We start from the raw sequence: 27,311 nt of genomic DNA, 5'->3' as shown, positions 1-27,311 counted from the left end.
GGGAAAGGAATGACAGGTCAAGTGGGCACTCTGGCCGAAGGGGTGTGGTGCGAAGAGCTAGCATTGGGTGGCAGATGACCGAGTGGGACATGGCACCTGCAGGCTGCATGCTCAAATGCGTCGGCCACCAGACAATGCAGCACGAAGAACTGAGCGTTGCTGCAGGTCATGTCGATCGAAAGTCCCACAAAAAGCGCCCGTTCTTCTGCTGCTGAAGCGCCAGCGCGAGTCGCGCAACCGAGATGTAGCAAAGAGGTGGGGGACGTGAAGGGAAGGGAGTGGAAAGAAGGGCCGGCGCTAAGTGCGGGGCACACACCGACATCGCGACATCTGACCAGAACAACCAGAGCCCTCGATCCCAGCCTCATTCTCTCACACCTCCCCGCTTGAGCCCACTTTGTCGACGCGTTCCATCCCGAAAATGCTCACTTGCAGCTTGCTTGTGGCTGTGGGCAAGCCGACAGAACCGTTGAAGGTACTCTTCACCTTCATTACGACTGACCTGCGCGTTCTGCCAAGGAGGTGACGAGTTGCTTGCGTGAACAGGTCTGCCGCCTGATGCCCAATACATGTTGATTATTGAAGCGTGCTTTCAAACAGTCATGGACAGATAAGAAACCTGGCAGGAGTTGCAAATGACGCGGTCGCAGTACACCACTACGACGTGCATCCATCTCATTACAAGCTACAACTTCGTGACAGTTATACCGACTGTGTGACTGGTGAGGGCGTTGGCCATGGCAGATTGCCATGTGATCGGATGTCGCTCACCAATAGCCAGCCACCCTTTACTGACCAGCCAGCCAAGTTTCTCCAATTTGTGCGGACACGAAAGATTTCAGCCACTCAGAACCCAGAGAGACTCTTTCTGACCACCTGTTCGAGGAGCATCGGGTGTTAGCGCAGCCGAAACTTGACAGTATGATTCACTATCCGGTAGTCTGTGCCGACACATGACTGCCGATGCCATCAGCCTCCAAAATCAGCTTACAACCCCCTGTTCTCTTCGATACCTTCACAAAGTGAGCGGGCTGGTAGTTTTGCGCGTCTCATCCTGGCTCGCATCACCTGGGTCAGAACCTTCGCTCCAAGTTTGTGTCACGTCGTGCCTGATGCAAACCCCTTGTTCGGAGCACCCGACAAGATCTGTGACCATCTTGTACTACCTGTTCGCCTCCGATATAGGGTGTTGAGATCTGGACCTCGGTTTCTAAGCCTTGTATCCTAATGTCCAAACGTAGCAGTAGCGAGTTGAGCACGGTCGGTTTATAATTCTTTTCCATTTTCTTGGTCTCATTCAGAGGGCTATTGCTCGAACAAAAAACATCTCGTGCTAATTATAACAGCTCGTCCCCGCACGTTTTACTTTTTCGCCGCAATCTTCGAGGGCAAGATTGCAGGTGCATCTTCATTACGCCCTCCGATAAGCCCACTGATGAGAATGGTTTGTAGCACACTTAGCAAGCCATCAAACAACAAATCCAACCGAGGCTGCATCAGCAGAACGTCCTTATTCGTATCGCCGTCCTTCGAAGCATTCACCGCTGTACACCGCTACTCCACATCGGCCAATAAGACGTATCGCCACCAACTGCTCGCTTATGTTCCGCTAGCTTACAAAAACAATGACCAGGATTTCCCTACAGCCTCACGACCACAGCCCTACACGATGCCATCCTGGTGGGGCACTGACGTCTGCACATTGTTTCCGAGTTCAACAGACCTCACGGTCGGACTCTCTTCGGGCAGCGCTGTTACCTTCAGAACCGTTCGGCGCTTTCTGACAAGGTGCCCAGTCCTTGCTGTTCCCACTCGATCAACAACGCCGAGCATCTGAGGCTCACACCGCTTCCACCATAACACTGAGTACTGGTAAATGCCAACTCCGAGCATCATGCGCGTTTTTACTGGTCTACAAACGTCAGCCACAAGCTTCTGCTCCACTTGAAAAGGACTATACCTCACGATCTATCAGGTCACCACTCAACACCTCTCGGCACGACTCACGATGCTGAGCGCAAATCTTTAAACGTCCCCACGAGCTTGTTGATCCTTTGCGCTGATCCCATTCGCATACGGCAGTCACTCTCCCGAGCGTTACGAATAGCTCAGGCACGATGAGGCTCTCACCGACTACGTCATCTATTGTATGTCTTCTGTAGCTGTCGAAATGGAAAACTTACCTAAACAGACAGGGTCGCAGTCTGTACACCGCTGCGCTTTGTTTTCAATGCCCCGACGCCAACAGAATACGGGCAGATTCCCGAAGTTCTGTCCAACAACTCACTGACGTAAACAAGGGGGGTGCCTGAACGGAGTAGAAAAACGATTTGCTGCAGCCAGGGTCTTCTTCTTGTAAAAGATCACTAGATGCTCAGTGCAAGCGGCTCGTATTTCTACTCCGTTCAGGCACCCCCCTTGAAGGATAATCTACCCCGCTCGAACGCAGAATTGCATCATGTCCACAACATCAGTGTTTTCGGCGTGTTAAAAGTCGACCTACGCTGAATCCTGCTGCGACTTCATTGGCTTTAGGTTTGAGACCAGTGATATCAAGTGACCAGCCCGTGATCACGATTGCAAAGCACACGGCCATTGACATCTTGGTAGAGTGGAGATCGAAGACAGACAGTCATGGACTACTTTCAGGAAGTACAGTGATGCTCATACCCCTCAATGATACGAACTGAGAGACTTGCTTCTTGTAATACAACGCCCTGATTGGAAACGCGGACTGGCCTGCACATTACGAAATCTCCTCTCCTAACGTCCCACTTCAACGTAGGCTGCCTTCAAAAGGCCCATTCTTCGGACGTTGCAATGACTTGGAATGAGCATAGTATACAGGCAAACGATACGATGCTATGCTTGCGCAGTGAGAGTATATCTAAATGCGGTGGCTTCTCGCACGTCAGGTATGCTTACACTAAGGCAGATATCCAGCCAAGCAAGTTCAGATATGCATAAACGTAGATACAACAAGCGAAGAATATCCACTGCACTTTAAGATCCGGCGACCTTACTGTGTGCTGCATTTCTAGTTCAATGTCAGGCGTCTTTTGTCGTCGATCCAGCTCCTGCTCAATCCTTCGTTCCTCATCTTCTTGAACACCTTCAACTGTAAGATCTACTCTAAGCTCTGCTCAACCCAGATTTCTACCTGCTACTTCTTGGTGGTAGCCTCTGCGATGATCCTCATGCGCTCAAGAGCCTTCAATACCACCTTGTTATCCTCGCAGTACTTGTTCCGCATGGTCTGCCGTTGCTCTGGATCATGAAAGTTATGATCTATCTGCTCCATTACCTGCAGTAATTCGTCCTCTTTGCCCTGGACTATATGCCAGCGCAGATCTTCCAGGTCCTCGAGAATTCGGCCGTCAAGGTGCGTGCAGCCTCCAGCTTGAGCCCATACCATCGTCGTTTTGATGACCATGCTCTCTTTCTTCCAGTTCTCAATCTCTTGCTTCCAGTGTTCGTTCTCCTGTTTCCACTCTGCGTTCTCTTTCATGAGCTGCACCATCTCGCTACGGAGGCTTTGGCTGGAGTTGTTCATGCGAACCAAGGACTTAATCTTCTGTTGCTGCAGTTTCAGCATCAGGCCTACGCTCTCTGTTATATTCTCCGCTTTAAGAACGTCATCGATGTGTGCTTGAGGTGTTCCATGATTGGCGGTGGTAGTAGTAGTCGTGAGCGGTGGGGAGGTGGGCTCGGCGTTCGGTGTAGGTGTGGGTGAAGTAAGCTTCTTCTTGCGTCTTCTGCGATTCTTGCCAGCCATAGAGCTTAGATGTAGGTAGGCAGCTCTCCAGTAAAGTGAGAATCAACAGGGATATAACAAATGTGTACGTAGCACTAAGAATGCGGCAGCAAACAACCGGCTAGCTCCAAGAGTAATATTGGGTGCGGTACCTTGGAATGGGCTGATCTATCGATATTGCCGGTGCGGGTAGAGAGTTCTCTCAACTATTTCCTTAGACACTTCCACTTTTCACAGTAAACAACGCACACAGTTGGCAGAAGGAGACACACAACGGTGCTGGAAGAAAGAGCAAGTCGCTTTGAACGGCAGCACCACCAAGATCAGACTGCGCCTGCTTCCACCTAAAATACAACTTCCGACGCGCAAACTCCTGGTGCCTTCTCTAGCACACTGTTACCGAGTTTGGTGAACCCCAATGGGTAACCCAAACGCATTCTCATTCTTTGTCGCCAATAGTCGAGACCTGACGATAATTCATGACCTGCCGGTATTTCAGTCTGAGTAACGTTGACAGAAAAAGTTCTCCAGCATTGGCGTTTGGTACATCCGCCAAACTCCCACCGCAAATCTGACTCCTCCTACTTGGATTCTGCAACCTTTACGTGACGCGATGAACGGGCTCTGTTGTCGAATAAGAGTGATGCAGAAATACGTCGTGAGTTGGAAATTGATACCTCCCTGCTATGATGGCCGCTTAGCGTTATCTCACGTACTTGCATGATGACACACGCCTGGATACATAACATGCGTTTCTGTGTTCAGGATAAGCTGATAGATCTATTTTTCGTAACGCCCCTAGCCCAGGGCTGTACCGTCGTTGCTGTTTCTTTGGAACTTCACCCCTCTTGTCAGCCAGTGTTCAATGAGAGCATGTCTCAATTGAAATTTCGAAGAAAAGTGATAAAGTCAGCGTGATGAGGCGAAAACGGCATACCGACCCTGGTTAAGCCTTCCGGATTCAACCAACCGGGTTGCAGAGATTTCAATTTTCATATCAGACTATTGGCTTGTAGCGACTGCGAGTAAGAAGTTGGTTTATCTTGTTCAAGAGAGAGGGATATGATTGAGGCTGAGGGCGGAAGTGAGCTGTGCATAGCTGGGAGGTATCCGGTTTAGTAGGGATTTGAAAAGAAGGGAAAAAACGTACAACTAGTTTCTTGTACTCCTACTCTACGGCAACGATGGTATGCCGTATTATGCCTGGCTCAGAGGAGTAGAAATCTAAAGTAAAGTCAAGTTGTGTGTGTGTCTTATGTGTGATAACTGTCGCGCTTAGAGATGCTAGAGGGTGACACACACGTTGCACGCTCCGATACTTTGTAGACTCGACGGAGCACAGTCATCCCGATCGATATCCTCAATTTTGAGCAATTTGATCAAATAATTGTCTCATTTTTTCTGGTTTACACTTCGGAAAGGACCGACGGAACATAGACTGAAACCTTGGACGTTTATGAGTAAGAGACGAAGAAGCAGAGGTAGAGATGGCGATGTAGGAAGGAGTGAGCGAATTGACAGTGATCACATACTAAAATGATGCACAAATATATGTGTGCATATCCGATGAGTCTGAATACAGGCAGCACATGTATCAGCAGCAGCGAATTTTCGAGGACAGCGACGGCAGAGAGACAGAAGCATGGGGCTGGTCATAGCTCGGCAGCTGCACACATATTGTTGTCGATTCGGCACTATTTTGAACTCACGAAGTGTGGAAAAAAGCTACTGGTGTGTATTGATGTTTTGGTTGCATTTTTGAGATTGAGTTTGATTTTGGGTTTGATTTTGTTGAAGAAATGCAGAGATGCTAGGAAGAGACGAGCTTCGTCGCTATGTTTATAATGGTGAGTGAACGTGAGCCAGGCAAGGACGGTATAACATGGAATGTGAGTGGAACTTTGCACGAGGAGTTGGTTGAAGTTGGTATTGGTATATGTACATTGGGGGTATCGCCGTGCAAGCCTATAATGTTACATGATGATATACAAACCTCATCACCGTTTCTTCGCCTTTGCGTGCGCTTCAGCCACTTTCCTCAACTCGTCGAGCGCAGGGTTGTGCTCTTTTTTTGGTTGATGCTCGGTCTCGACCTCGACCTCTTTTACGGCTTCGTACCCATGCTCCCACTGCTCGCGCATAGCCTGCTTGAGGCTGACTTCGTCTTTCCTGGCGACTCTCCTCTTGAACCGTGGGTGCCACAGATGGGCGTCCAGCTTCCCGAACCCGAGGTTCTGCGGCTCGGTGAGCAGCGGACTGCCCCAGATCTCGTTGGCTTCGCGCACGTATTTGGCGTATGGGGTGGTGTTTGTCTGCTCCATGATGCGGTTGGATTTGAGCCTTGAGTGGCCGTGGCCAAAGAGGTTGACAAACTGCGCTTGCAAGACCTTGGTAACAGTGTGACGATGCACGTGCAGCCCTAGGTCGCGCAGTTGAACAAGCAGTCTAAGGCCAGTGTTCCAGTTCAGACGTTTAATGATGCCTTTCCTGAGCAGGCTGCGCCGATGGTGGTGCTTCGCTGCGATTGTCCCGAGGATAGACTGCTCGAGCGGTGCCGTGCGAAGCAGACTGGCGCGGAAGCCCCAGACAACGATACCTTGTTGTAGTGACGGTGGGAACAGTTTACGGATTGGATGACGGTCGGAATCTTCCTGCTTTACGCCGGAAGGAAAATTGTAGTAGTGTTGTCTGTTGGTTGGGTACAGACGTCGCAGCTTGGTCGTAGCGTCATCAAAGAAGGGAGACCGCGGGAGGTCAGGGAACTCAGAGTTGCGGCGAGGTGCATACCAGCACAATAGCCACAAAAGAAGACGTTTTAGCTCACGAAAACGGCTTTGCATACCGAAGCGCCGGATGATCTCGTACCAGCTTTCAGGTGGAATGCGTGCCATGCCGGCTTCGAGGGCAGTGACGTAGAAGCGGGTGACGAATCGCAAGTCATCGAAGCCGCGACGAGGAGATGGTCGGTGGCCACGCTGCCGTCGTACTAGCATATCCCTGACGGAAGCAATGGTGGTACTGGATAGCGTTGTTCCGTGGCTGCGCATTTCAAGAAGTGTGTTGAATACCTCTTGCGGGCCGGAGTGCCTGATGCGCAGCTGCAAAAGTAGGTTCCAAGATTCCCGGCTTGCGTCGTTGTAGAAGAGCGTCAGAATGGCAAGCGTGCGCTGGGCCTGTCTCAAGTCTTTCTGATCCAGGTAGTAGGTCAGCAGCGAGCGTTGTGTATCTACATCTCCATAGACATCTGGGTGTTGATCGCTCTCCAGCATGCTACGCACCAGATCCCACTTTTGCTCCATGGCGAATTTCTCCAATGCAAGAGAGAAGACGCTGCCTTGCAGTGCAATGCCTGCAGCCCGGAGCTCTGCGAAACGTCGAGGGAGATCTGTAATGGGCTGCGTCCGCCAAACCATGGCTGAAACTGCCTGTGGACCAATCTCGTTTACGCCCACCATTGTCAATCCCTTGATTATGGACTCAATCTGGAGGGTTCTCGTTGCGAACATGCGCGCTGTGAAGGAGTCTTCGAAACGCACAGGTGCAGTGTCGCGCCCGAGCAGCCGTCGCATAAGGTCTTTGTTGAGCTTTGGATTCTCACGTTTGGACTTGTCGAAGTGGACGTTCGGATTGGCGAGTGCAGAGGATTCGGCGGTGAAGATCTGAACAGCAGGGTGGGCGGCGAAGGAGCTGGAGGGTAGGTCGCCTCGAAACGTGCAGAGGTTGTGCCATCGACGGGCCATGCCAGTGTTCCCGGCCTCGACAAGACGAGGTACGATCTCGTCGTACAGGTCGCGCTCGTTGCTGTTACGGTAGATGTACAACAGTGCTTCCTGCGCCGTGTGCCCATAATTCCGTACGGCGCATGCCAGCTCCCTCAGTGGTAGCTTTCTCAGACGCAGCTTGACTAGCATCTGGTGGTGATACTCCAGAGCATCTGTTGGCTTCCGCACCAGCCAGTGAGCCATGACCAAATTGTATACGCGCGGATACGTCTCCCCCATCTCCTGCTGCAGCTCGACCGCGTGGTCTATGATATACGGCACGAGCTTCGGGTGCCTAGCGAAGGTCCCCCACAAAAATTGAGCGTTGGTCGTGTTGCTGGTTGGGAGGTTGTATCCTTCCTTGCGCCGGGCGTTCCATATGGCTTGGATGCCTCGCAGGCCGTCGGTACGCTCGTGATGGGCGAGTCTGGAAGCCCATGCCTCGTCACGGTCCTCGGCTGGTTCTTCGATTTCGTCATGAGCAGCATCGAGTGTTTCTGCGGGATCTGCTGCTGGTGCGTGTTCAATCTTCACAGGGACGTCGTCGTCGAGCAACGCCCTGAGGACGTTCTCTCGATCGCTGACAACCGCCTTCTGCTCGTTCCACCGCCGCCATTTGCGGCTCACCGACACTCCATGGTCTTGCGTGTAGGAACGTCTCTTGGTTGCGATGCTTTTAGCTGCACAGCATTGAACGGTTGTGTGGCATGCAGACAGCTCGGAGGCGGTGACAATGGATCGCAGCAGTCGCAGGGCCGAGGGGCTGGCGAGGAGCCTGTCCAAGGCCGGTGGCATCAACTTCGAGGTAGAGGAGCGTGGACTGAACCCATTGACGAATGAAGCGCGTGATGTGCTTCTTCGCGTTGGACATATCCAAAAGTTGCGGGCCGAATGCGGCTAGAGGCGCCAAGCCTGACAGGGCTCGCCCTTCTGCTGCCGGATCATTCGACGCAACCTCACTTTGACCGACACCGCACCAAACCACCCATTGCCCCCGCAACACCGCACACACACCTCTCCACTCTTCACAATGGCAGGGTACGTCCTTAAAGCAGCTGCGCGTAGCGATTTCGAAGCGAACGGGAGCTCGGCGGCGCGGCTGCTCCCACTCCCACACAGTCATAATCCGTACTGACCGCCTGCAGCTGGGTCTTCCGCGAAAACAACGTTCCCGCATACCAGCGCGAGTTCCAGAAGCACGATGGCCTGAGGACCTGGGAGAAGGTGCGTTCGACATGAGGAGTGGGAAGATGAGCTGGAAAGAGGTGGATGTGATTGGGCGGGAGACGCTGGGACACTCTGCATCGAGGCAGCAGCAGTAGTGGCAGTGGCAACGGCTGCGGAGAAACAGCTTGACAAGAAGTGAACAGGAGGGCGCAATGCTGACCAGTCACTAGGCCCGCGGCAAGTGGATGATCCCCGCCTACAAGGTCGTTCTCTTCGGCTCCCTCAGTGCTTCCATGTACATGATGGGCCGTCTTGTTCTTGTGAGTCTTCAGGAGCGACTTCGAGACGATTTGGTGACTGACAGCTTCCAGGGACACAAGACCTGGTTCGGCAAGAACTAGAGTGCACGCGTGGTGATATCCGTAGGGGCCGCATAGACAATGTACAGATAACAGAGCCTGAAATATCAGTTCCCTTTGTCGCTGAGTGGTTGTGTGCCGCATGCAGTTGCGAAGATTTGATCGCGCGTGTGTGCTTGTGAGTGATGGTTGATGCTGGCAGCGCAATCGCACTCCTGTGCGTGATGGCCGGTGGTAGTCATGATCAATGCTGTTGCATGCACCATTGATTGCGACCTGCGACTACAGCCTGCAATGACGTGAAGCGTGACATGCACGAGACCACCACTTGCAGCAGTTACACAGCTCCAGGTGAACAGCTGGGGTAGCTCCATGGCTCCGCTCCATCATAGCACCCCACGTTGGTGCTAGCGTGCCATTGCGCTAACCGAGCTGCTCCTCCAAGCTCCCGTCGTCTTGCCTCAACCGCACGCCATCCTCGCTCGCCATCCATTGAGGCCCCCAGACAACACAATGGCCGACTTTGTCAAGGCATTTTTCGGCGCCCAGAAGCCCGTGGTGGCGCCTGTTGATGACGGTGGTACGTAGAGCTCTCGCGGCCATGCGCCATCCCCTCACCACCACCACCACCACCACCACCACCACCACCACGCGACCCATGACTGACACGGCCACGCAGACTTTGCCGACTACGCGGGCGCGCCCGACCCCTCGCCGGTAGATCTTGCCTCGCTGACCACGTCGTCGGTGCCCGCCGCTGCGACTGGCATTGCTAGCCGCCCGTACACGGCATGGTACCGCGTGTGGGAGCGCACGACGCTCGACGACTTCAAGCTGGAGATGTACATTCTGCCCTTCCTGTTCGCCATCATCGCCGTCCACGTATGGGGCACCAAACGTAACCGCAGCAAGGCGCGCAACTGGGCCAAGTCGCACGTCCCCATCCTGCAGAACGAGTTCGTCCAGGTCGGCTACCTCAAGCCCGCCGAGGGCTCGACCGGCGTCGGCAACGATGACCTTGCGGGCGCTCTGGTCGAGGCTGCAAAGCTGGACAAGGTCCTCCGCGAGAAGAAGGCCGACGAGTACACGACCTACGCCACCGGCCGCCAGAACACCGCCTTTATCGACTTCAAGCTGACCCTCGCCAAACGCTTCAATCCCTTCCTGCGCTTTGGTGAGCACATCCTGCCGCTATTTTTCGAGAGCTTCCCGCCCCCGCAAGAGCGCCTCGAGGCCACCGCCTATGTCTTCGACGGCCAGGAGACCAAGATTGCCCCTGTGTACGGCAAGACAGACGCCAAGAAGGTCCCTAACAGCACCTTCGACGGCTTCGTCTTCGCTGTAGTGCACAAGGACATCATGAAGCGCCTGCGTGACGACCGCTACGACCTGTCCTTGACCACCACCCGCGACCACGCCAAGCTCCCTGTCTGGACCACCGTCATGAGCGAGAGCGCCGAAGTCACTGACACACTCCTGACCCCTGAGCTCGTCAAGGCCATCCAGGACGCCGGCGACGCTTTCGAAGCTCTGGTTGTCAGCGACCAGCCCATGGACCAGCCCAAGACGTATGTATACTCTACCCTTGCCTCTAACTACTGCTGACTCCTCCAGCCTCGACGACACCAAGCCCCGCAAGCGCATCAACCTCTCCCTGAAGCTGCAATCTGACTACACCAACACCCTGCCCATCTTCACCCAGTTCCTGCGCCTCCCTGACCACCTTGCCTCGGCTGCGCACTTCCGCCCCGAAGCACTCCGCCGCATTCGCCAGACACGCGAGGAGCAGATCTCCAAGATCCGCCGCCTCGACGAGGAGGAGAAGGCTGAGGAGCGTAAGCTCGCTGCCGATAAGCTCAAGAAGGAGCAGCGCGACGCCAAGCTCGGCAGGCTCAGCGCAGACGAGCAGAGAAAGTTCTTGGAGAAGGAGCGCGAGAAGAAGAGCAAGAAGGGCATGAAGAAGGGCACCGTCAAGGCGTAGGTAGCCTTTGCGATTAAGGCTTTGGTAATGTGGACAAGCGGAGACCTCTTCCAGTCACTGCACCTCCTATGTTTGGGGGTTTTTAGATCGTCATTATTTCTGCATCTTTCCTGCGCTCTGGCGATGATGCAAGTCCTTAGTTTTCTAGAGCGTTTCTACGCAGCGCTTGACAAAGATGTGTGTTTGAAGTGGGTGGAGACGTCTTGAATTAGGATGTGTTGTTGTATCAACGTTGTAAGACGGACGAGTTCCGAAAAGCGAAAGTAATGACCAGACTATCATCAAAGAAAGTCCTCTTGTAATTCCCTGCAGTCGCTTGCAAGCACTGTTTGCCCCGTCTCTCACTCCCCCTGTATCTTACTCGTTCTTCTATTTCCTTATACGACCATCATACTCACAACCTCCCTACTTACCCATCTAGTCTCTGCAAACCCCAATGATATCCCGATTCTCCCTCTCCCCACCTCTACTCTCTGCACCAGCGACGCCCTCAGCAGGTGCTGGGCGATGGGTGGAAGGGGGGTGGGAGTGTGTGATACTCTGCGATTTTGAAATAAACTTCGACGCAGAAATAAACGCAAACGCAAACACAAGCCTAAATACCCATTCGCTTGGTAGTGGTGGTGGTGGTGGCTTGCGCTGTAGAGGTGTTTGCGTGCGCATGCATACTTGTCTTTACTCGCTGGATTTAAGCTTCTTGGTTCGCGGGATGGGGTGGGATGGGATTTGTGATGGATAGACGGTCAACTAGTCAACCAGTCAGTCAGTCAGTCATCAGGCATCAGGCATCCAGTTCCTGAGGTACGGGGGCGTGGAAAAGGTGGATGATCAGCCGGTTGAGATGGGTTCGAATGATTCGATTGGGCCATTCTCGATACGTTCGTTGCATCCACTCATGCGCGTTCCATTCGCGGCGTCCTCTCCATCTATGTAGATGCTCGACAACTCTCCGTTGATGGGTAGCAAGGCTAGACATGCTTCTGTTCGACCAAAAGATAGCAGGTGCCCTTGAAGGAATGCAGTGTATCGTGATGGTGGTTGGCTAGCTAGTCTACCTATATACCTAGTAATATATCTGCCCCTGTTCCGTGCTGCACTGCACTAGTTACATAGCCCACACACTACTCCAACACTTGGTTGACAGCCAACCTAAAACATGACCTACACGCTCTTCCTGGCGCTTTTCCCCCTCGAATCTCTCTTCCTGACCCTACGCAGGTGGCAGGATTGCTCCTGTGGCTTATCGTTCTCTACAGCCGGCGGCTCGTAATGCGCCACTTGTTCCGTAGTCCCTGGGACCTTGGCTGCCTGGCGGTCGTACTTCCCCGGGCTCCACGAGCCGTCGTCGTACGTTGGCTGAGGCTGAGGTGCTGCTTGAGCTGCGTATTGTGGTTGCGCTGTGGGAGCAGCTGGTGCTTCCGTGGTCTCTGGTACGCCGTTTTTGTCCACCCGTACCACAGTGTAGCCGTCTGGTGAGCCTGGTTCGGTCGTGTAGTCGCTTCCAGAGCCGTCGGATACGCCATCAACCCACACCACGTCGTAGGGCAGGTTGGGGTTAGACTCAAGGGTTGGGTTGCCGGGGAGGGAGTGGTAGTCGTTGTTGTTTGAAGTTGGGTATTTCGGAGCGGGAGGAGAGGGCTTGTAAGTCGGTGCTGCGGGAGACTGAGGCTTGTACGTCGTAGGCTTCGGCTTCGGCTTCGTCTTCGGCCTGTTACTTGTCGGCTTCGGTGCGTACGTCGCTGACGGCTTCGATGGCGACTTTTTCAGTTCGTTCGCCATGCGCTTGACGTGGCTCCAGTCATTGCTGTCTTCACCCAGACTCCACGCCATAACGCCGCCAAGGTTGTACTTGCGGACAATATCATCGAACTTACGAGAGATGAGCTCAGGTGTGTCCCATGTCCAGAAAAGGCGGTTGGCGGGGTCGAAGTAGTACTGCCCGCCAGCCCGCTGGTCAGTGACTCCGTTTTTGGCGGCGTTTTGCCACGATCCAGCGACGTCGGCGTCGGTACACCCAGTCCCAAAAGCGTGTTGACACGCGCCAGAGCAGTGCTCAGGAGAAGTGCCGCAGTTGCCATACTGACTGCAACATCCTGAGGCGCATTTTGTTCCTTTGTCAGGCCCGCATGTACCATCGTAGCTCACTGTCAGACTGCTTGCATCCACGGGTGCCATGTGCTGTTTCTCAAATGTCCACGCCCCACTTGTGAGCAAGTCCTTTCCCGTAACGGGGTCCTCGGCGGGCACAATAGGGCAGTCGAGAGGAGAGGCAGAGCAATCGCCGGCGGTGGTGAAGTACTTAGCGTAGTACGCGAAGCCTAGATTGATCTTTGATGCTGGCGCGCCAATGTCGAGGTAGTTCTTGATCGTGTCCTCGGAGCCGGCGACGGAAGTATGGTGCTGTGTTACATTGTCACGGCGGTTCATCAAGTCGTAGGACATGACGTTAATGTAGTCGACCGAGGGCCATATCTTAGGGCCTGTTTGCGAAGTAAAGCCAATCATATCACCTAGTTTCATTAGTAAGAGTCTGTACTAGAACAGGGAGACGTATACCTTTCTTGCCGGGTACAGCAATCGAGAGAAGTTTCTTAGGGCCGATGGCATTTCGAGTCGCTGCAAGGAGCTTGGGGAAGGCATCGACTTGGTAGGATTTGGCTGAGTTGGAGATTTGCTTGTAGTCAGCACCGTTGCCACCTGGGTACTCCCAGTCGATATCTGCATGTGTCAGTTGAGTCTTTGCATACGTGAAAATTCCATACTGACCCACGCCATCAGCACCGGTGTTTTTAAGCATAGTGTTGACATCGTTTGCAAACTTGTGAATGCTGGTGTCCGAGTTGGAGACGGTGTTGAACCCGGCGTCGTCGCCCCATCCACCGACAGCTGTCTTTCGTTAGCACGTCCCGTCCAAGTTCGATAAGGTAGTACCTGCCTATCATGATATTTGCATTGGGAAACTCTGAACGGATGGTAGATATCGGAACCTTGGGCGAATAACCTGCAGTGTTGTTTGCGTAGGCTAAAAGAATATTAGCAATGGCACATAGTGCCACAGAGGCAAACTCACCAAAGGCAAGGACAACATGATCGATGCCAGCACAATCTTGGGCGTTAGTTGGACGAGTGGGATGCCATCTGTCTAGGTTCAGTGGAAGATAGAGAAGGGGGTCGATTTCACAAGACTTACTCATCCGCGTACATCACAAATCTCGCACTTGCCGAATTGAGGAGTGCCGACAACAACGCCCATGATGCTGTGAAACGCATCTTGTGTCGAAGTCTGACAGGTCTGACCGTTTTTTCAGATGATGTGATTGAACAGTGCTATTTGTAGTTGGGGAATCAATGACCGTGAATGAATGGTTTGACTTCAATAGCTTCCGACCTGCAGAGCAAACACGGTGAAGTGCAGAAGATCCAGGGGCCAAGAATCTTTATACAGCACGCATAATCGCATCCCGCGTTTCCACAGTGAACATCGCTTTGTCGCTTTGGCACAAGGGAGCTAATGATCGTTCAGTGCCTTGCTTTTCCCAATTGAGTGCTGAAGGTTACGAGGCAACGTAACGGGTCTGGACTGGATTGGAATGGGCAGGGATTTTCACATCTAGGTCGTGACCTGACATCGCTGACCCTGCGAAGACATATCTGGTGGCAATGTTCTTTTCAGTCACCTCGAGGCTGCTTCGGGGCGATTGCTCTTCCACTGTAACTTAGATAGATGGCGCTGAGCGAGACAGGCGACTGCTGACAGCTGTCATCTGCGCGTGGAGATGGAGCTGGTGGGTAATCGGAATGCTCGTAGAGTACCTTAGTGCGGCCGTGGCTTGGAATGTCATACCCTCAAATAGGTAATCAGGTAACATAACCGCAGGGCCTGCTATACTTAGAGTAGCGTTATCCCGGTAAACGGTATATGTGAGAGGACCTGATCGGTTATAAGGTGTGCAAGTCGGTGAGCTTCGGTTCGCTTGCCGACGTCAAGAAACGGTACTGTGTCACCCTGACCCATGTCAGTAGCGTCCAAGCTGGGCAACACAGAGAACTTCTGGGCACAAGAGCGGGGCATCTCTCAGGGTATCAATCACTGGACACGCAGGGTGGAGAGCATAGCCATGACGAGTTCCTGGTTCGGCAGCAACAGCATCAGGATGCTGGGAGACTCATGCAGGTAATCATCCTGCGGCCGTTCGACGTAGCACACAGATCGGAAGGCACCGGCCTCGGACGGCTTGTGGTGTTGGTTGACAGATACGGTTTGAAGATGCTCGCTACATCGAGTACCGTTGGACAAATCTGATGGCTGCACGACATGCAGGTTGTCTGCCGACAGACGCCACAATCTCTCAGACTGGACTCTACTCCGACCGCAAGACGGATTGATCGCTTGGGTGGTATCGACAAGTGTCTGTCAAGCACGGGTTGACTGTAGCCGCAAGTAACTGTGCCATAGACTCGTTGGATTGAGTGTCATACCAGCACCGATTGAGGGAGAGGGTGGCCATGGACTCTATCGAGTACTATTACGAGGCGACGTATGACGGGGTCAAGACAAACCAGCAGGAACGAAAACTCCGGCCAGATATCTCTTCGCCTGTTAGAAGCTGGTTGTACTGCATCCTCTTACTCGAGCAAAGCACACTCTTCCAAAGCAGACCAGAGACCATACTCGAACGATTCGACCTTTACAGATTTCCCCTCTACGATCAGATGTTTTGGAGGACCAGGAAGAACTTTCCACTCGAAGACGTGTCCGAAGCTTCTCAGGATTGACACGCCACAGTGGACCTTCAGCAAGGTCACAGCTGGGCTCCCCCTCAGGAAACTGCTCGTCGTCAAACACGCGAGTTCGATGGTCCCGACTGCAAGCAATGCCATCGTTGCAGAATGCCGTTCTGTCGAATTCAGATGCAGAGTTGTTGGGTATGGAAGAATCTTCTAACGTCGATGGATTTCATGTTGCAGGAAGGCAAAATACAGCAACGGTCCATTCTGAGAATTTACAGTGGAGACTGGAAGTCGTCAGGAGACTCGAGCCAGTTGTCTGTTGCAGGTAGAGCACATCACAGTCCCTTGTCGCACCAAATTGCAGTGACTACCTTCTTTTAGGACCGACTTGCTCCACAACCTCTTGGAAGGAATTGCACACTTTGGTCTCACATTGCTGCAAACGTAAAAGGGTGGGTGGGTTCTTCAAAGTTGTACCGTTGTTGGCTTTGGTGCGGCATCGATGACGTGTGATAGCGCCGAGAAACCGTGGTACAGTGCAGGCGAGCTGCTCTCCACCCAGCTAAAACAACGAGCATTTGCTCGAGCTTTTCCACCTGCGACGTCCAGATGGCGCAGAGCTGGCAGCTCGCATGGATATTCTGTCGGAGCGTGCTGGTTTGTGTTTGTGCGTGTTGTTGCATGTGAAGCTTGGGCCGACTAGCTGCGATCGACGGACAAGCTACCCCGGCCTCCCGCAAGCCCCTCGATAGCAGTGGCCAACCACAGCGCGAAAGAAAATGAGTGGCTGGGAACAGGCCAGGGCGTGTTGCAGCGGGGACACGCAACACGGGCAGGCTCAGCTGCGAGATTGCCTGGAAATGCCTCTTGGGCGCGAACCATATCAACCGCGGGATAAGGGCCGTTGTTTACGCCAATCGAGACGCTCCACGCGTGTGCGGTGGGCCCACTGGTGATGCTGATGTCCAGGCGCAAGGGTGGGAGAAGCTCCCGGCAGCTCTGTGGAGTCCAAAGTCAATTTGCCGCCATTGCGTCGCTGAATGCGCGCCGATCGACCGGGCAACAGCCGCGCAGTGCGCAGCAGCTGGAATTGCGTCTTGCCAGATGCCTCGGTGACGAAACAAGGCGTTGTGGAGGAAGTGCGTCGAGAGCGGAAAAAGGAGGCTGCAGCGCGCTAAACACAGGCACAAACACGCCATTTCCCAATGCGGACAGCTCCCCATCGTTCCTTCCCAGCAGCGCCGGGCTGCCCTGTGAAACCGTCGCTCACAACACGTCCCAGCTGACGGCACCTGTCCGCCAATCTACTTGACCCCCTCCTCGCCTCACTACTCCGTCTCTCCTCCACCTCGCCCCGCTACTGCACCATCACGTCGCTGCACATTACCGGCAATCCCACGTACCCTCCAAAGGAGCCAAGAAGTTGTTCTTGATTCCTTTCGAATTGTTTTCGAACGGTTCGAAGGGTTTTGAGAATAACGCACCGACTCCGGCAAACTGGATTTTGAAGCGCGAGTAAGAGCTTCCCCAGGCGGCGGTGAAGTCAAACGGTGACAGGCGCTGACAGCCCAGGTTCCGATCCCCTTCAGTGTCTTCCCGTCTGCGTATCGGAACGCGGTCATCCAGGAGACCACCAGCACAAAGGTAGAAGGCGAAGTCAAGCTACCTGAGCCACAAGCACACGGACGGGAAGGTCACGAAGAGACGCACGAATCCTTCTCTGCCACCGTCCACCAGCACCAGCACCAGCACCAGGAGCAGCACCAGCACCAGCAACAGGAGCCCCAGCCAGCCCAGCAGCTTCCCCGTGACACGCACATCAAGGAGGAGGTCCGCATTTTCGAAGAACGCCGTCGCCCCCAGCAGCAGCAGCAGCAGCAGCCGCCGCCGCCGCCGCCGCCGCCGCCCCAGCACCACGAGGAAGTCCACATCCACGAGGAAACGCGCTACCGCCAGCCCGAGCGCGCGCAGTTTGACCGTCAGTCTCAGTTTGAGTCTCGCCAGTCTGACCGGTACGTTTTTTAGCCTTGTTTTGCATTGTTATTCCTGCTTTCCCGGTGTTGTGCCAGCGCATGCAGCACAGTCCACCCCACAACACAAGCGCCCAACCACCCCAGCCCCTGAGCTTGGCGACTAGAAGCCTCGGGCCGCCGCTAAACCCAATCGCTCTGTTGTTGTCAGAGCGACACGCATGTCCCCACTTTTCCCTCACCTCCTCTTCCCTGCCTATAGCTGACCTGCCCTTTCTTCCACCAGCTTCCCGCCCCAACCTTCTGCCACCCACTCCCACATCCACTCCCACTCCCACCTCGACATCAAGGACCGCTCCTACGACAGACACTTCGACACTGTCCACGGCCCTGCCACCGACTACGCGCCCACCCAGATTGACGTTTCCGAGCGCCAATTCCGTGAACGCACCCGCCCCATCGTCGAGGATTCTCGTGTCACCCGCGAGACCTTCACTGCCAAGCACCAGGACACCGTCGACCGACGCTATCCTGAGGTCCGAGTAGAGTCTTCTGCTCGTTCCACTGCCGACGCCCCCAAGCACCGCCGCCTTTCTATGGGATACTACGACAACGAAGGTCAATACCACTCGTTCCGTCACGGTATCTCCGACGCTGCCCACAAAGTCGCCCACAAGGTTGCTGAACGCGTAGCCCACCCCATCCACCCCCACCGCCACCACCACCACTCCGACTCGCACTCCTACGCCGGACACAAGTACTCCGACGACAAGGAAGAGATCATTGTCAAGGAGAAGTACACCACCAGTGCTCCTTCTCACGTCTCTGCCGCTCCATCTCACGCTCCCTCGCGCGCTCCTTCGCACGCTCCCTCCCACGTGTCTGCCGCCCCCGCCCCTCTTCCCAGCCGCCCCGTCTCGTCCGGTGCTCCTGTCCAGAGGCCCGTCCGTGTCAGCGCTCCCGCTCCCGCAGTTACTCCTTACGTCCCGGCCGCTCCCGCAACCGCACGCAAGATGGCTTCCGCTAACACCATCACCATCCCCTGCCACCACATCCGCATTGGCGATCTCCTGATCCTCCAGGGCCGCCCTTGCCAGGTCATCCGCATCACCACCTCCTCCCAGACTGGCCAGCACCGCTACCTTGGTGTCGACCTCTTCACCAAGCAGCTTCATGAGGAGTCCAGCTTCATCTCCAACCCCGCCCCCTCGGTTATTGTCCAGAACATGCTCGGCCCTGTCTTCAAGCAGTACCGCGTTCTCGACATCCGCGAAGACGGCCGTGTTGTTGCCATGACCGAGTCTGGCGATGTCAAGCAGGGTCTCCCCGTCCTCGACCAGAGCGGTCTTGCCTCCCGTCTTGCCGAGGCCTTCGACAACGGCCGCGGCTCCGTCCGTATCCTCGTCATCAATGACGACGGTCTCGAGATGGCTGTTGACTACAAGGTCGTTCACGGCTCCAGGCTGTAAGCCCTTGTTGCAACGTCGATGGTGAGTCCCACTCCTCTCCCTTCCTGTCCCTACTTGTACTGACTACTGAAAGGTCAACATGTATAACGAAGGCAATGGGAGTTCGTTCCGGTCTTGAATTGTGTTCATAAACTTAGTGTTCATTGCTTGGCTGGCGTACTACCTTGGGCAGGGTTCACTCTCGCGCCTAAGCAAGTGCTGCTTGGTTCGGGTATGAACTGGAATCTTTGGTGACATCTGTGGATAGATAATGAAATGTGTGTCTCCTACTCGCTCCCACAAACATGTTATTGTGATGTCTCGACGTCGATCCATCCGACTTACCCCGCGTTTTCCAGTAGCTCTCCCGCACCCGCATGTCGTGTACACCTCGGTCCACCCTGACCATCTTCAACAGCACTTCAATATTCATTTTTTCTCGCTCGCAGTAAACTCACAAACACAAACCCAACACCCTCAATGCCACATTCAGACAACTCGCCCTCGTCCTTAGCATCCTCCTTCACCAAATTGCCTCCCTTCCCTGACAATGTCCCCACCGCACCACTCCTCCGCATCTCACTCGCCAAGCTGCTCAACCGCAATGAAGAAGAGCAAGAGCGGTGTTGGCACGCATGCCAAGAGCTAGGCTTCTTCTACCTGGACCTACGCGGAGCCGAGGGCGACGGCGACGCCCTCCTCGCCGACGCGGACCAACTCTTCCAACTCATGGCGGCCTTCTACGACCTGTCCGTCGCAGAGAAAGTCAAGTACGATTTCAAGAGTAGAGGGAGTTACTTTGGGTACAAGGGGTATGGAGAGGGGATTATCGATAGAGAGGGGACAAGGGATAGGAATGAATTCTATAATGTGAGTTGAGTTGAGTTGAGCTGTGCTAGCTGTATGATGTTGCGTGCGTGTTGCAGGGAGGCGGTGCTGATAAGAGCGTGAGCAGATTTCGAAAGACGATGTCCTTGGGCTGGCGGAGAAATTGCCGAGTCCTGCGTGTTTGAGCGCTGATGAAGAGAGGAGGTTGTTTGCACGCTATATCAAGCGCAGTCATGGGATCTGCGAGGCAGTTATCGCTCTGCTGTCGAGCCGGCTTCTGCTCGCGGAGACGGCGCGGCGTAGCGGTGGATTGGCGGCGCTGCACCGGTTGATGGAGCGGTCGGGCGATCAGATTCGGTTCGTTAGAGCGCCGCCGCAGGAACAGAGGACCAAGGGTGTGGCGCTTGGCGAGCATACGGATTTTGGGAGTGTGACGGTGCTGTTTAATCGGTTGGGGGGCTTGCAGGTTAGGCTGCCGAAGCATATGGAACCTGTCCCGCCGAATGAGACGTCGCAGGCTGCGAATTCTGTCGAGAAGAAGCTGTGTGAGGATGGGTGGTGCTATGTCAAGCCTCTACCGGGACATTGCGTGGTTAATCTTGGCGATGCGCTGGTTAAGTTTTCGGACGGCCAGTTGCGGAGCAACATACACCGCGTTGTTGCGCCCCCTGGAGAACAGGGTGAGGTGACAAGGTATAGTCTTGTGTACTTCTGTCGTCCTGAAGACGACGTCTTGCTGCGCAGTCTCGTCGGAGGTGGGCAAGAAGGACAAGAAGAGGCGGTCACGGCGAAGGAGTGGATCCTGCGGAGAGCTTTGGGGAGGAGGGAAGCCGGCGGTTGGGAGAAGAGCGGCGGGACGGAAGAGGGGAGTATGAGGCGGGGTGGCATGAGAGTGTAGATCAGTGAATGAGGTGGGAACAAGAGCTGTACACAGGCGAATACGCCACGGCAAACAGCTTGGTCACTGGACAAACATGGGCACGTAAAGGCTTCTCCGTTCGACTGTAGTGTACTCGGCAACATGTTCATGGTTCTCTTCAAGCGTCTGCCCAAAAGTCATTCTTGCCTTCCATATCGTGAGACAGACATACTCATATACCTTGGGAGACTCCAAATTACTTTCATGGCCGTCTTCTCAAATAGGCATGGGAAAGACGCATACTGGTCCATTCTTATTAGAAGATTTACCTTTGTCCTCAGGACCAAGTCAACGGTACACAGCACCTACTAAGAGCCTTTGCATCTCTACTTTTCACGCCAACTTTGCTGAGTCTTTATCGAGAGCGAGTCCGGCTCACGCCATGTGTGACTTTTCCGTCCTAGGATTCACCGTGTAATTTGATAGTGGCTCTTTGCTCTTTCCCGCTCTTTTTGTTAGCCCGGCCGAACGAAAAAGAAAAGGTAAAATAAATGTCGATAGTAGAGTTCTGGTTTGACCAGAATGTACGTCGAGCTGGCTTTATATATCAGTTGAAGCTGGCGTGGCTACAAAAATCGTATCCGACCTCACTAGACTTCGCTCCTCTTATCACCTAAGTCGCCACTGCGGAGATGCCATGAGAATTTCTCTGGATGGTCCGATGTTCTGTATCTTCTCTAAATCTATGAAATTTGTGTTCATGGGCTTTTTTGCAATTCTGGCTGCGTGACTGGCAGAAATCCTTATGCACATATACACGATATTCAGCTATGGGGTTGAACACCCTGTAAACTATAAAGGCGGCTTTGCTAGGGTTTCATAAACGCTCAAAACTACTACTTCTTTAGTCGAAAGTCGAAGAGCAGAAACACATGCTACAATCGCTCTTACTTTCTGGCAATTCGCTGCTGTCGTGATTACTTCATATTGCAAACTAAGTTTAAATTTTCGAATGCACGATATGATCTACTAAGATCCCATTGCAATAGTCAAGCATCGTTTATCTCGGCTTCCATTCACCAAACACGAGGTCCGGTCACCTACTGTTCTTCTGATATATGATCGACGCCTCCATGTACGAGACCTCTGTTTTCTTAGAACCAGAATGAGATAAACCCAACTGCACAAACAAAACTCAAAGTCCCATCTTTTCCCCACTCCAACACCGGGGTATACAAAACCTCCAAACCATATCTTTTCCCAACTTCCTCACACCACCACATTCCAATCTGAAAGCAGGCAAATGAAGTATATGTGCTTTGTCTGCATGAAAATTTCAAAGTTCTGCGATTATGTTCTCCTTTCCTGATCTGCTTTTGGCTGTACTACACTCGCCGAGTAGCAGTCATATTTCATCCAATTTTCGGAACAAAGTACCTGTTCTCACCATGCAGCTTCCTCTCCCTCAAAATCGAGATGTGAAACCTAAAGCGTGCACTGGGAACTCAAAACAGTGTACTCAGTGCCGTATGCACCAGCCTGGCTTCTCAAATCTTGAATTTCGAATTTCGCAACGAGGAACTTCACGAGCCGACCAGTCTACAATTCAAAATGTCTTGAGGGCAATGGATGCAAATGAAGATTTTGTCAAATATAGGATCTGTTAAGAAAGACCAAGGGCCTCTTAAATGTCCCTCTCTTGCTCTTCGTTTCCTTCCTTGCCTCGAACTGAGAAAGCACAGACGCATACTCCATTCATCAATGCCATCACCCGGATCGAAAATCATCAAGGCGAAGATGCAGCTAGTGCAGTCCAATCTCCGTCTCATCGTTCATCTACGAACTTAATCATGGTCGAAGAAGCTATTCTACATCCCATCATCTTTCTGCTATTCCTTTATGGATATAGCACTCACGTCACATCATCGAGCGCGCTGTTTCTCGCTCCGGAACCAATCTGATGGAAAAGTTTATATAGACGCAGGTCAAATAAGGAAAGCAACGGACTCCCCATTTTAGTAACAGCGTCATGCATGCATTACAAGGGAAAACTGATGATGGTTGTGAAGTAGTAAGAAAATCGAAATATACGTGCTCGAGGAGTTGTTGATTTTCTTATTGTTGAGGCGATCATGGCTATTGTGATTTCTGTATCATGATTGAAAAACCTTGAGCTGATACACGAGGCCATGCACGTTGGAACAAGCTGGCCTGTCTGACCTGCTATCTGTCATGGTACAGTTTAGAGGAAACAATTGCACGGATTCACGTCTCCGGTAATTGCGGACCTGTCAAACTAATCGGGCAGGTTGTGCCATGTTGATTTCGAGATTCTGCTAGTAGGTTGTGCCACTTTGGTTTTTGAATCTGCTAGTAGGTTGTGCCAAGTTGATTTCGAGACCTTCCAACTTTTCGAAGGTCTAACTGATTCTCCGCAGAATACGAAACGTAAGGCATTTCTGCATGTCTACACATATCACCATGTGTTGTGTCTGTTTTCGCTCTTTTGGGCTGCGCGGTTCATGTAAGCCCACATATTCGCGAGTCCGCCTCGTCGTCTCACCAAACAAGCTTCAAAACTTAAGTAGCGACAGAAGCCACAAACCCGTCATGCAAAGTTCTAGTTTAACATATCCTTACCTGGCGTTTGTCAGACTAGCTGTCTGTGCCATGTACGAAGATCTGGTGATCAGCGGCAGCGTTCTCGGGATCGCCAACAACTGCACGTTTACCAAAAATGCTACCGGATGGACAATCCACCAGCCGTCTTTGCAAGACGTTCGTCTTGAAGGAGAAGATTTGATATGGCGCAAAGAATTCCATACCAACTTGCCATGCACGCAAGACCCGTTGCCGTTCTCGATGATATTGACAAATACACTTTTGGGGTATCCCGCATCTTCAGATACGAGCCTTAACTTTCATCATTTCTGTGATCTTGAATATTAGCCAAGCGCCGTCACCAAATGGTTTCTAACTGCTTGTTCTCTGAAGCCTTGTGTCAAGCACTACGATCACGGCAAAACAAAAGACAATTTGTCGTCAGCGGACATGAAAGAAATTGTATTGGACGTTCACAACGCCACTTCTCAACCAGACATCGATCGAAAATACCTTGACCAAACCATCGAAGAAGAATGGACGAGTGAGAGCTTTATGCTCCAACTAATACATCGCTGTACTGGCAACACGACACAGTGCTCTTGTGTCTGGAGTTCCCGCTCATTCCACAGCTTAGGCTGGCGGTCATACAACACGCTTGCTTCCTTAAAATTTTTCACATTCCCTCACTGCGCCTTTAGCGAACTTCGACGATAATTTTACCGTACTCTTGAGCGCATGGCCAGAGAAGCTTCGATGTGGATCCAAAGTTCAGTGAACCTTGACACTGCAAATGCCACAGGCTTCGCGTATGGTAAAGAGCTGTACGTACACGTCCGCTAGCCGTGGCTCTAATGTCCTTGACAGCAAGGAAAGGTCGTAATTTCATAAAAACAATATCTTTATGACCATTGCTTTTGAGCTGGACGGCTAGGATAAGCAAGAGTACGGTGCAGATGGTGTCTGGGAGCGACAGTCTATAGCAGGCCTTGAGAGAACCCCCAGGAAAATGATAGCTAAGACGCAACTCCCGAACGGGTCAGAAGAGGAGCTGAAGTTGAAAAAAAAAGACTAGTATGCTCGTTGCAGCAGTAGTCCAATATTCGTCTCTACCTGTTCGCTCGTTTGGCGCACTTGATATAGTATATGTCCCGATTAGGTGGGACAGCTAAGAACGATCATACATATCACAGCGTTAGAAGACTGAAACACCTACCCCACACCCGTGCGCGGCTGTTCGACGTCCGTGCTATCCGACCGAGTTTCGTGCTTGAATCCATATAATCTGTCTGGACGAATTAAGGAGCTTGAGATTGTTTGTTTTGATGAGCTATACGATTAATTATGCAGCATTGGAGTGTAGTATCTTCTGCTCGAAGAATTCTTGGCCGCTATGCTATAGGTTACGTATTTCCATATTGGGCATAAGTTTTCTACCAGAGCATCTCAGTGTAACGCTGTTGTATTGCAAAGTAGTTGCAGTATTAGTTTACTCTTAGCAAGAGTACGGAACCTGCAGAATTAAGCAGCTGACTTAGACCTATAAAGTACGTGGAGCCTTGCAAAGTACAAATGTAAATTTTTTTATTTCTTTAACAGCACTAACTACAAAGAACTCCTCCAGAGACTTAAATCTCTTACAGGCGAATTCCAAGCTCAAGAACCCGTACACCAGAAGATGACCAGCATCGTTGTTAGTTGCCGTGTTGTAAAACTAGTTCTTCGAGTTGTTGACAATCGTAGTTCCATCAGCTACAATGCCAGCGGCGTCGGCTGCTCCATCAAGAACGTCTCCAGCACTGGGTCGACGGCCCTTGGGGTCACGCTTAGAGTTGGCTGCAATAGTGGTTCCATCAGCAACAATGCCAGCGGCGTCGGCCGCTCCATCGAGAACGTCTCCAGCACTGGGTCGACGGCCCTTGGGGTCACGCTTAGAGTTGGCTGCAATGGTGGTTCCATCAGCAACAATGCCAGCGGCGTCGGCTGCTCCATCGAGAACGTCTCCAGCACTGGGTCGACGGCCCTTGGGGTCACGCTTAGAGTTGGCTGCAATAGTGGTTCCATCAGCAACAATGCCAGCGGCGTCGGCTGCTCCATCGAGAACGTCTCCAGCGCTGGGTCGACGGCCCTTGGGGTCACGCTTAGAGTTGGCTGCAATGGTGGTTCCATCAGCTACAATGCCAGTGGCGTCAGCCGCTCCATCGAGAACGTCGCCAGCACTAGGGCGGCGGCCTTTAGGGCTGGCTTCCCGCCTAGAGTTGGCTGCAATGGTGGTTCCATCAGCTACAATGCCAGTGGCATCAGCAGCTCCGTCAAGAACGTCGCCAGCACTGGGTCGGCGGCCTTTAGGGTTGGCTTCCCGCCTAGAGTTGGCTGCGATGGTGGTGCCATCAGCTACAATGCCAGCGGCGTCGGCTGCTCCATCGAGAACGTCGCCAGCACTAGGGCGGCGGCCTTTAGGGCTGGCTTCCCGCCTAGAGTTGGCTGCGATGGTGGTTCCATCAGCAACAATGCCAGCGGCGTCGGCTGCTCCGTCAAGAACGTCGCCAGCACTAGGGCGGCGGCCTTTAGGGTTGGCTTCCCGCTTGACGTCGGCAGGCAGGGGTTGGAAGGCTGCGCTGAGCTGGTCCAGAGACGTGTTTGTGCGAACAGGCGCAGCGTTGGTGACCATGCCTGCCGTGAAGGCGAGAATGGCTGCGATGGTTGAGGCGTGCATTTTGATAGGTTTGTTGTGGATGTGATATGTCCGGGATGTAGAAAAGATGTTTTAGGGATTGTGTATTGGTTGGACAGTGGAAGAAGGCGGTTTATGAGAGAACAGAAGCCGAGCCAGTCGGTTGTGTGAAGAAGAAGAAGTTGGAATGCTGTGAATGTAGGAGTAGTGATGATGATAATGACTTTGATTGATGGTGATCCAGCTCATCTTTATGTCTTCTGAAAGCCTACAATAACGCCGAATAGTTCTTGGATCGTCTCGGCATGTTACACATGATCAAGGTACACGAATACTCACGCATCCCATTGTTGTTTTGTCATCAAGAGCAGTCATGGCAGGATTGATGCTCTGAGGAGTTTCGAAGTGTTCAGCCTTACGTAGAGCGAGCGGCATCTGACACACGGTCTGCCCATCCCGCATGAAGCGGACGAACTTGGCACTAGCACGCTGATGAATGTCCACTCCAAAATCATGGCGGCATGAAATAGTTGACTCCAGCTAATGGCCGAGTCGGCCGAACCACACCCGATCGGAATGTGTAAAGGGTTTCAGATTCTTCTTAAAACTATTCTATGTGTCGCGACCAGCCTAAGGCATTTCTCGGCCATATTATACAGTCTGTGCGTCCCCGCAATATCTACGCCGACAAGCTGCCTCGATTACTGAGGTATCAAAGGTTTGAAACCCATCGGAAACTTATAGCCTTACTTGTTGGACTATGTGTATGCTGTTACATCAACAGTCAAGGTCTTGGCACCATATAGCAGGGCAGTTGTTAAGCAAAGACGGGTGCATAAATGAAGCCTGCCTTGCATCTGTCTCTGCTAGTATTATTTTCAATCCTACTTAGTTGTCATTTTGAGTTCTTTCTGTCTTCATTTCCAACACACATTTTTGCAGCTCTGTTTGGTCGCACTAAACTATTTGATACCTTTCACCTCTGACCGCTACAATGAAACTTACATCTCTTGTACTCCGAGTAACCTCCTTTGTACTGGCTGCAGGAGGCATGACCATGGACGAACTTGCAATCGATTTCAAAATGATAGATGACAGTGGCAATGTTGTCAGCCCAGACAAGTGTACGTTGCTATCCGCCAGTGTCGTGTGAGACAAGACATGCTCAAATGCTGACT

The 27,311-nt window shown here is 52.7% G+C and overlaps 7 protein-coding genes across 7 annotated transcripts, besides 14 other annotated features; 4 read left to right on the top strand and 3 right to left on the bottom strand.

The window, feature by feature from the left end:
* Positions 1 to 259: 259 nt before the first annotated feature.
* Positions 260 to 291: a tandem repeat.
* A 2,872-nt stretch (positions 292 to 3,163) lies between these two features.
* Positions 3,164 to 3,775, bottom strand: EKO05_0001229 (uncharacterized protein; the record flags this gene model as incomplete). The annotated part of the gene is made up of 1 exon (XM_038944930.1): positions 3,164 to 3,775. The coding sequence occupies one exon, from the start codon at positions 3,773 to 3,775 to the stop codon at positions 3,164 to 3,166; it is 612 nt and encodes a 203-aa protein (XP_038801987.1).
* A 1,736-nt stretch (positions 3,776 to 5,511) lies between these two features.
* Positions 5,512 to 5,545: a tandem repeat.
* Positions 5,546 to 5,751: 206 nt separating this feature from the next.
* On the bottom strand, positions 5,752 to 8,386 carry EKO05_0001228 (uncharacterized protein; the record flags this gene model as incomplete). The annotated part of the gene is made up of 2 exons (XM_059635620.1): positions 5,752 to 8,175; positions 8,231 to 8,386. The coding sequence occupies 2 exons, from the start codon at positions 8,384 to 8,386 to the stop codon at positions 5,752 to 5,754; spliced, it is 2,580 nt and encodes an 859-aa protein (XP_059491603.1).
* A 159-nt stretch (positions 8,387 to 8,545) lies between these two features.
* EKO05_0001227 (uncharacterized protein) lies at positions 8,546 to 9,083 on the top strand (the record flags this gene model as incomplete). The annotated part of the gene is made up of 4 exons (XM_038937101.1): positions 8,546 to 8,553; positions 8,661 to 8,739; positions 8,913 to 9,002; positions 9,054 to 9,083. 4 exons carry the CDS (start codon positions 8,546 to 8,548, stop codon positions 9,081 to 9,083), a joined length of 207 nt encoding a protein of 68 aa, XP_038801985.1.
* Positions 8,825 to 8,858: a tandem repeat.
* Positions 9,084 to 9,554: 471 nt separating the features above from the next.
* EKO05_0001226 (uncharacterized protein) lies at positions 9,555 to 11,022 on the top strand (the record flags this gene model as incomplete). The annotated part of the gene is made up of 3 exons (XM_038937437.1): positions 9,555 to 9,621; positions 9,721 to 10,609; positions 10,656 to 11,022. 3 exons carry the CDS (start codon positions 9,555 to 9,557, stop codon positions 11,020 to 11,022), a joined length of 1,323 nt encoding a protein of 440 aa, XP_038801984.1.
* Positions 9,657 to 9,692: a tandem repeat.
* A 496-nt stretch (positions 11,023 to 11,518) lies between the features above and the next one.
* Positions 11,519 to 11,559: a tandem repeat.
* Positions 11,560 to 11,634: 75 nt separating this feature from the next.
* Positions 11,635 to 11,655: a tandem repeat.
* A 116-nt stretch (positions 11,656 to 11,771) lies between these two features.
* Positions 11,772 to 11,816: a tandem repeat.
* Positions 11,817 to 12,183: 367 nt separating this feature from the next.
* On the bottom strand, positions 12,184 to 14,292 carry EKO05_0001225 (Chitinase; the record flags this gene model as incomplete). Its single annotated transcript, XM_059635619.1, has 5 exons — positions 12,184 to 13,532; positions 13,579 to 13,740; positions 13,789 to 13,908; positions 14,093 to 14,160; positions 14,213 to 14,292. 5 exons carry the CDS (start codon positions 14,290 to 14,292, stop codon positions 12,184 to 12,186), a joined length of 1,779 nt encoding a protein of 592 aa, XP_059491602.1.
* Positions 12,704 to 12,773: a tandem repeat.
* Positions 14,293 to 16,793: 2,501 nt separating the features above from the next.
* Positions 16,794 to 19,192, top strand: EKO05_0001224 (uncharacterized protein; the record flags this gene model as incomplete). Its single annotated transcript, XM_038937462.2, has 3 exons — positions 16,794 to 16,892; positions 17,326 to 17,765; positions 18,010 to 19,192. 3 exons carry the CDS (start codon positions 16,794 to 16,796, stop codon positions 19,190 to 19,192), a joined length of 1,722 nt encoding a protein of 573 aa, XP_038801982.2.
* Positions 17,485 to 17,528: a tandem repeat.
* Positions 17,614 to 17,633: a tandem repeat.
* Positions 17,634 to 17,660: a tandem repeat.
* Positions 18,418 to 18,451: a tandem repeat.
* Positions 18,533 to 18,597: a tandem repeat.
* A 459-nt stretch (positions 19,193 to 19,651) lies between the features above and the next one.
* Positions 19,652 to 20,897, top strand: EKO05_0001223 (uncharacterized protein; the record flags this gene model as incomplete). Its single annotated transcript, XM_059635618.1, has 2 exons — positions 19,652 to 20,041; positions 20,127 to 20,897. 2 exons carry the CDS (start codon positions 19,652 to 19,654, stop codon positions 20,895 to 20,897), a joined length of 1,161 nt encoding a protein of 386 aa, XP_059491601.1.
* A 2,265-nt stretch (positions 20,898 to 23,162) lies between these two features.
* Positions 23,163 to 23,244: a repeat region (potential rRNA).
* The last annotated feature ends 4,067 nt before the right edge of the window (positions 23,245 to 27,311 follow it).

Source organism: Ascochyta rabiei, chromosome 2, assembly GCF_004011695.2.
Source record: "Ascochyta rabiei chromosome 2, complete sequence".
NCBI lineage: Eukaryota > Fungi > Ascomycota > Dothideomycetes > Pleosporales > Didymellaceae > Ascochyta > Ascochyta rabiei.
Note: the sequence above shows the minus strand (reverse complement) of the source record. Positions and strands in the feature narration are given on the sequence as shown.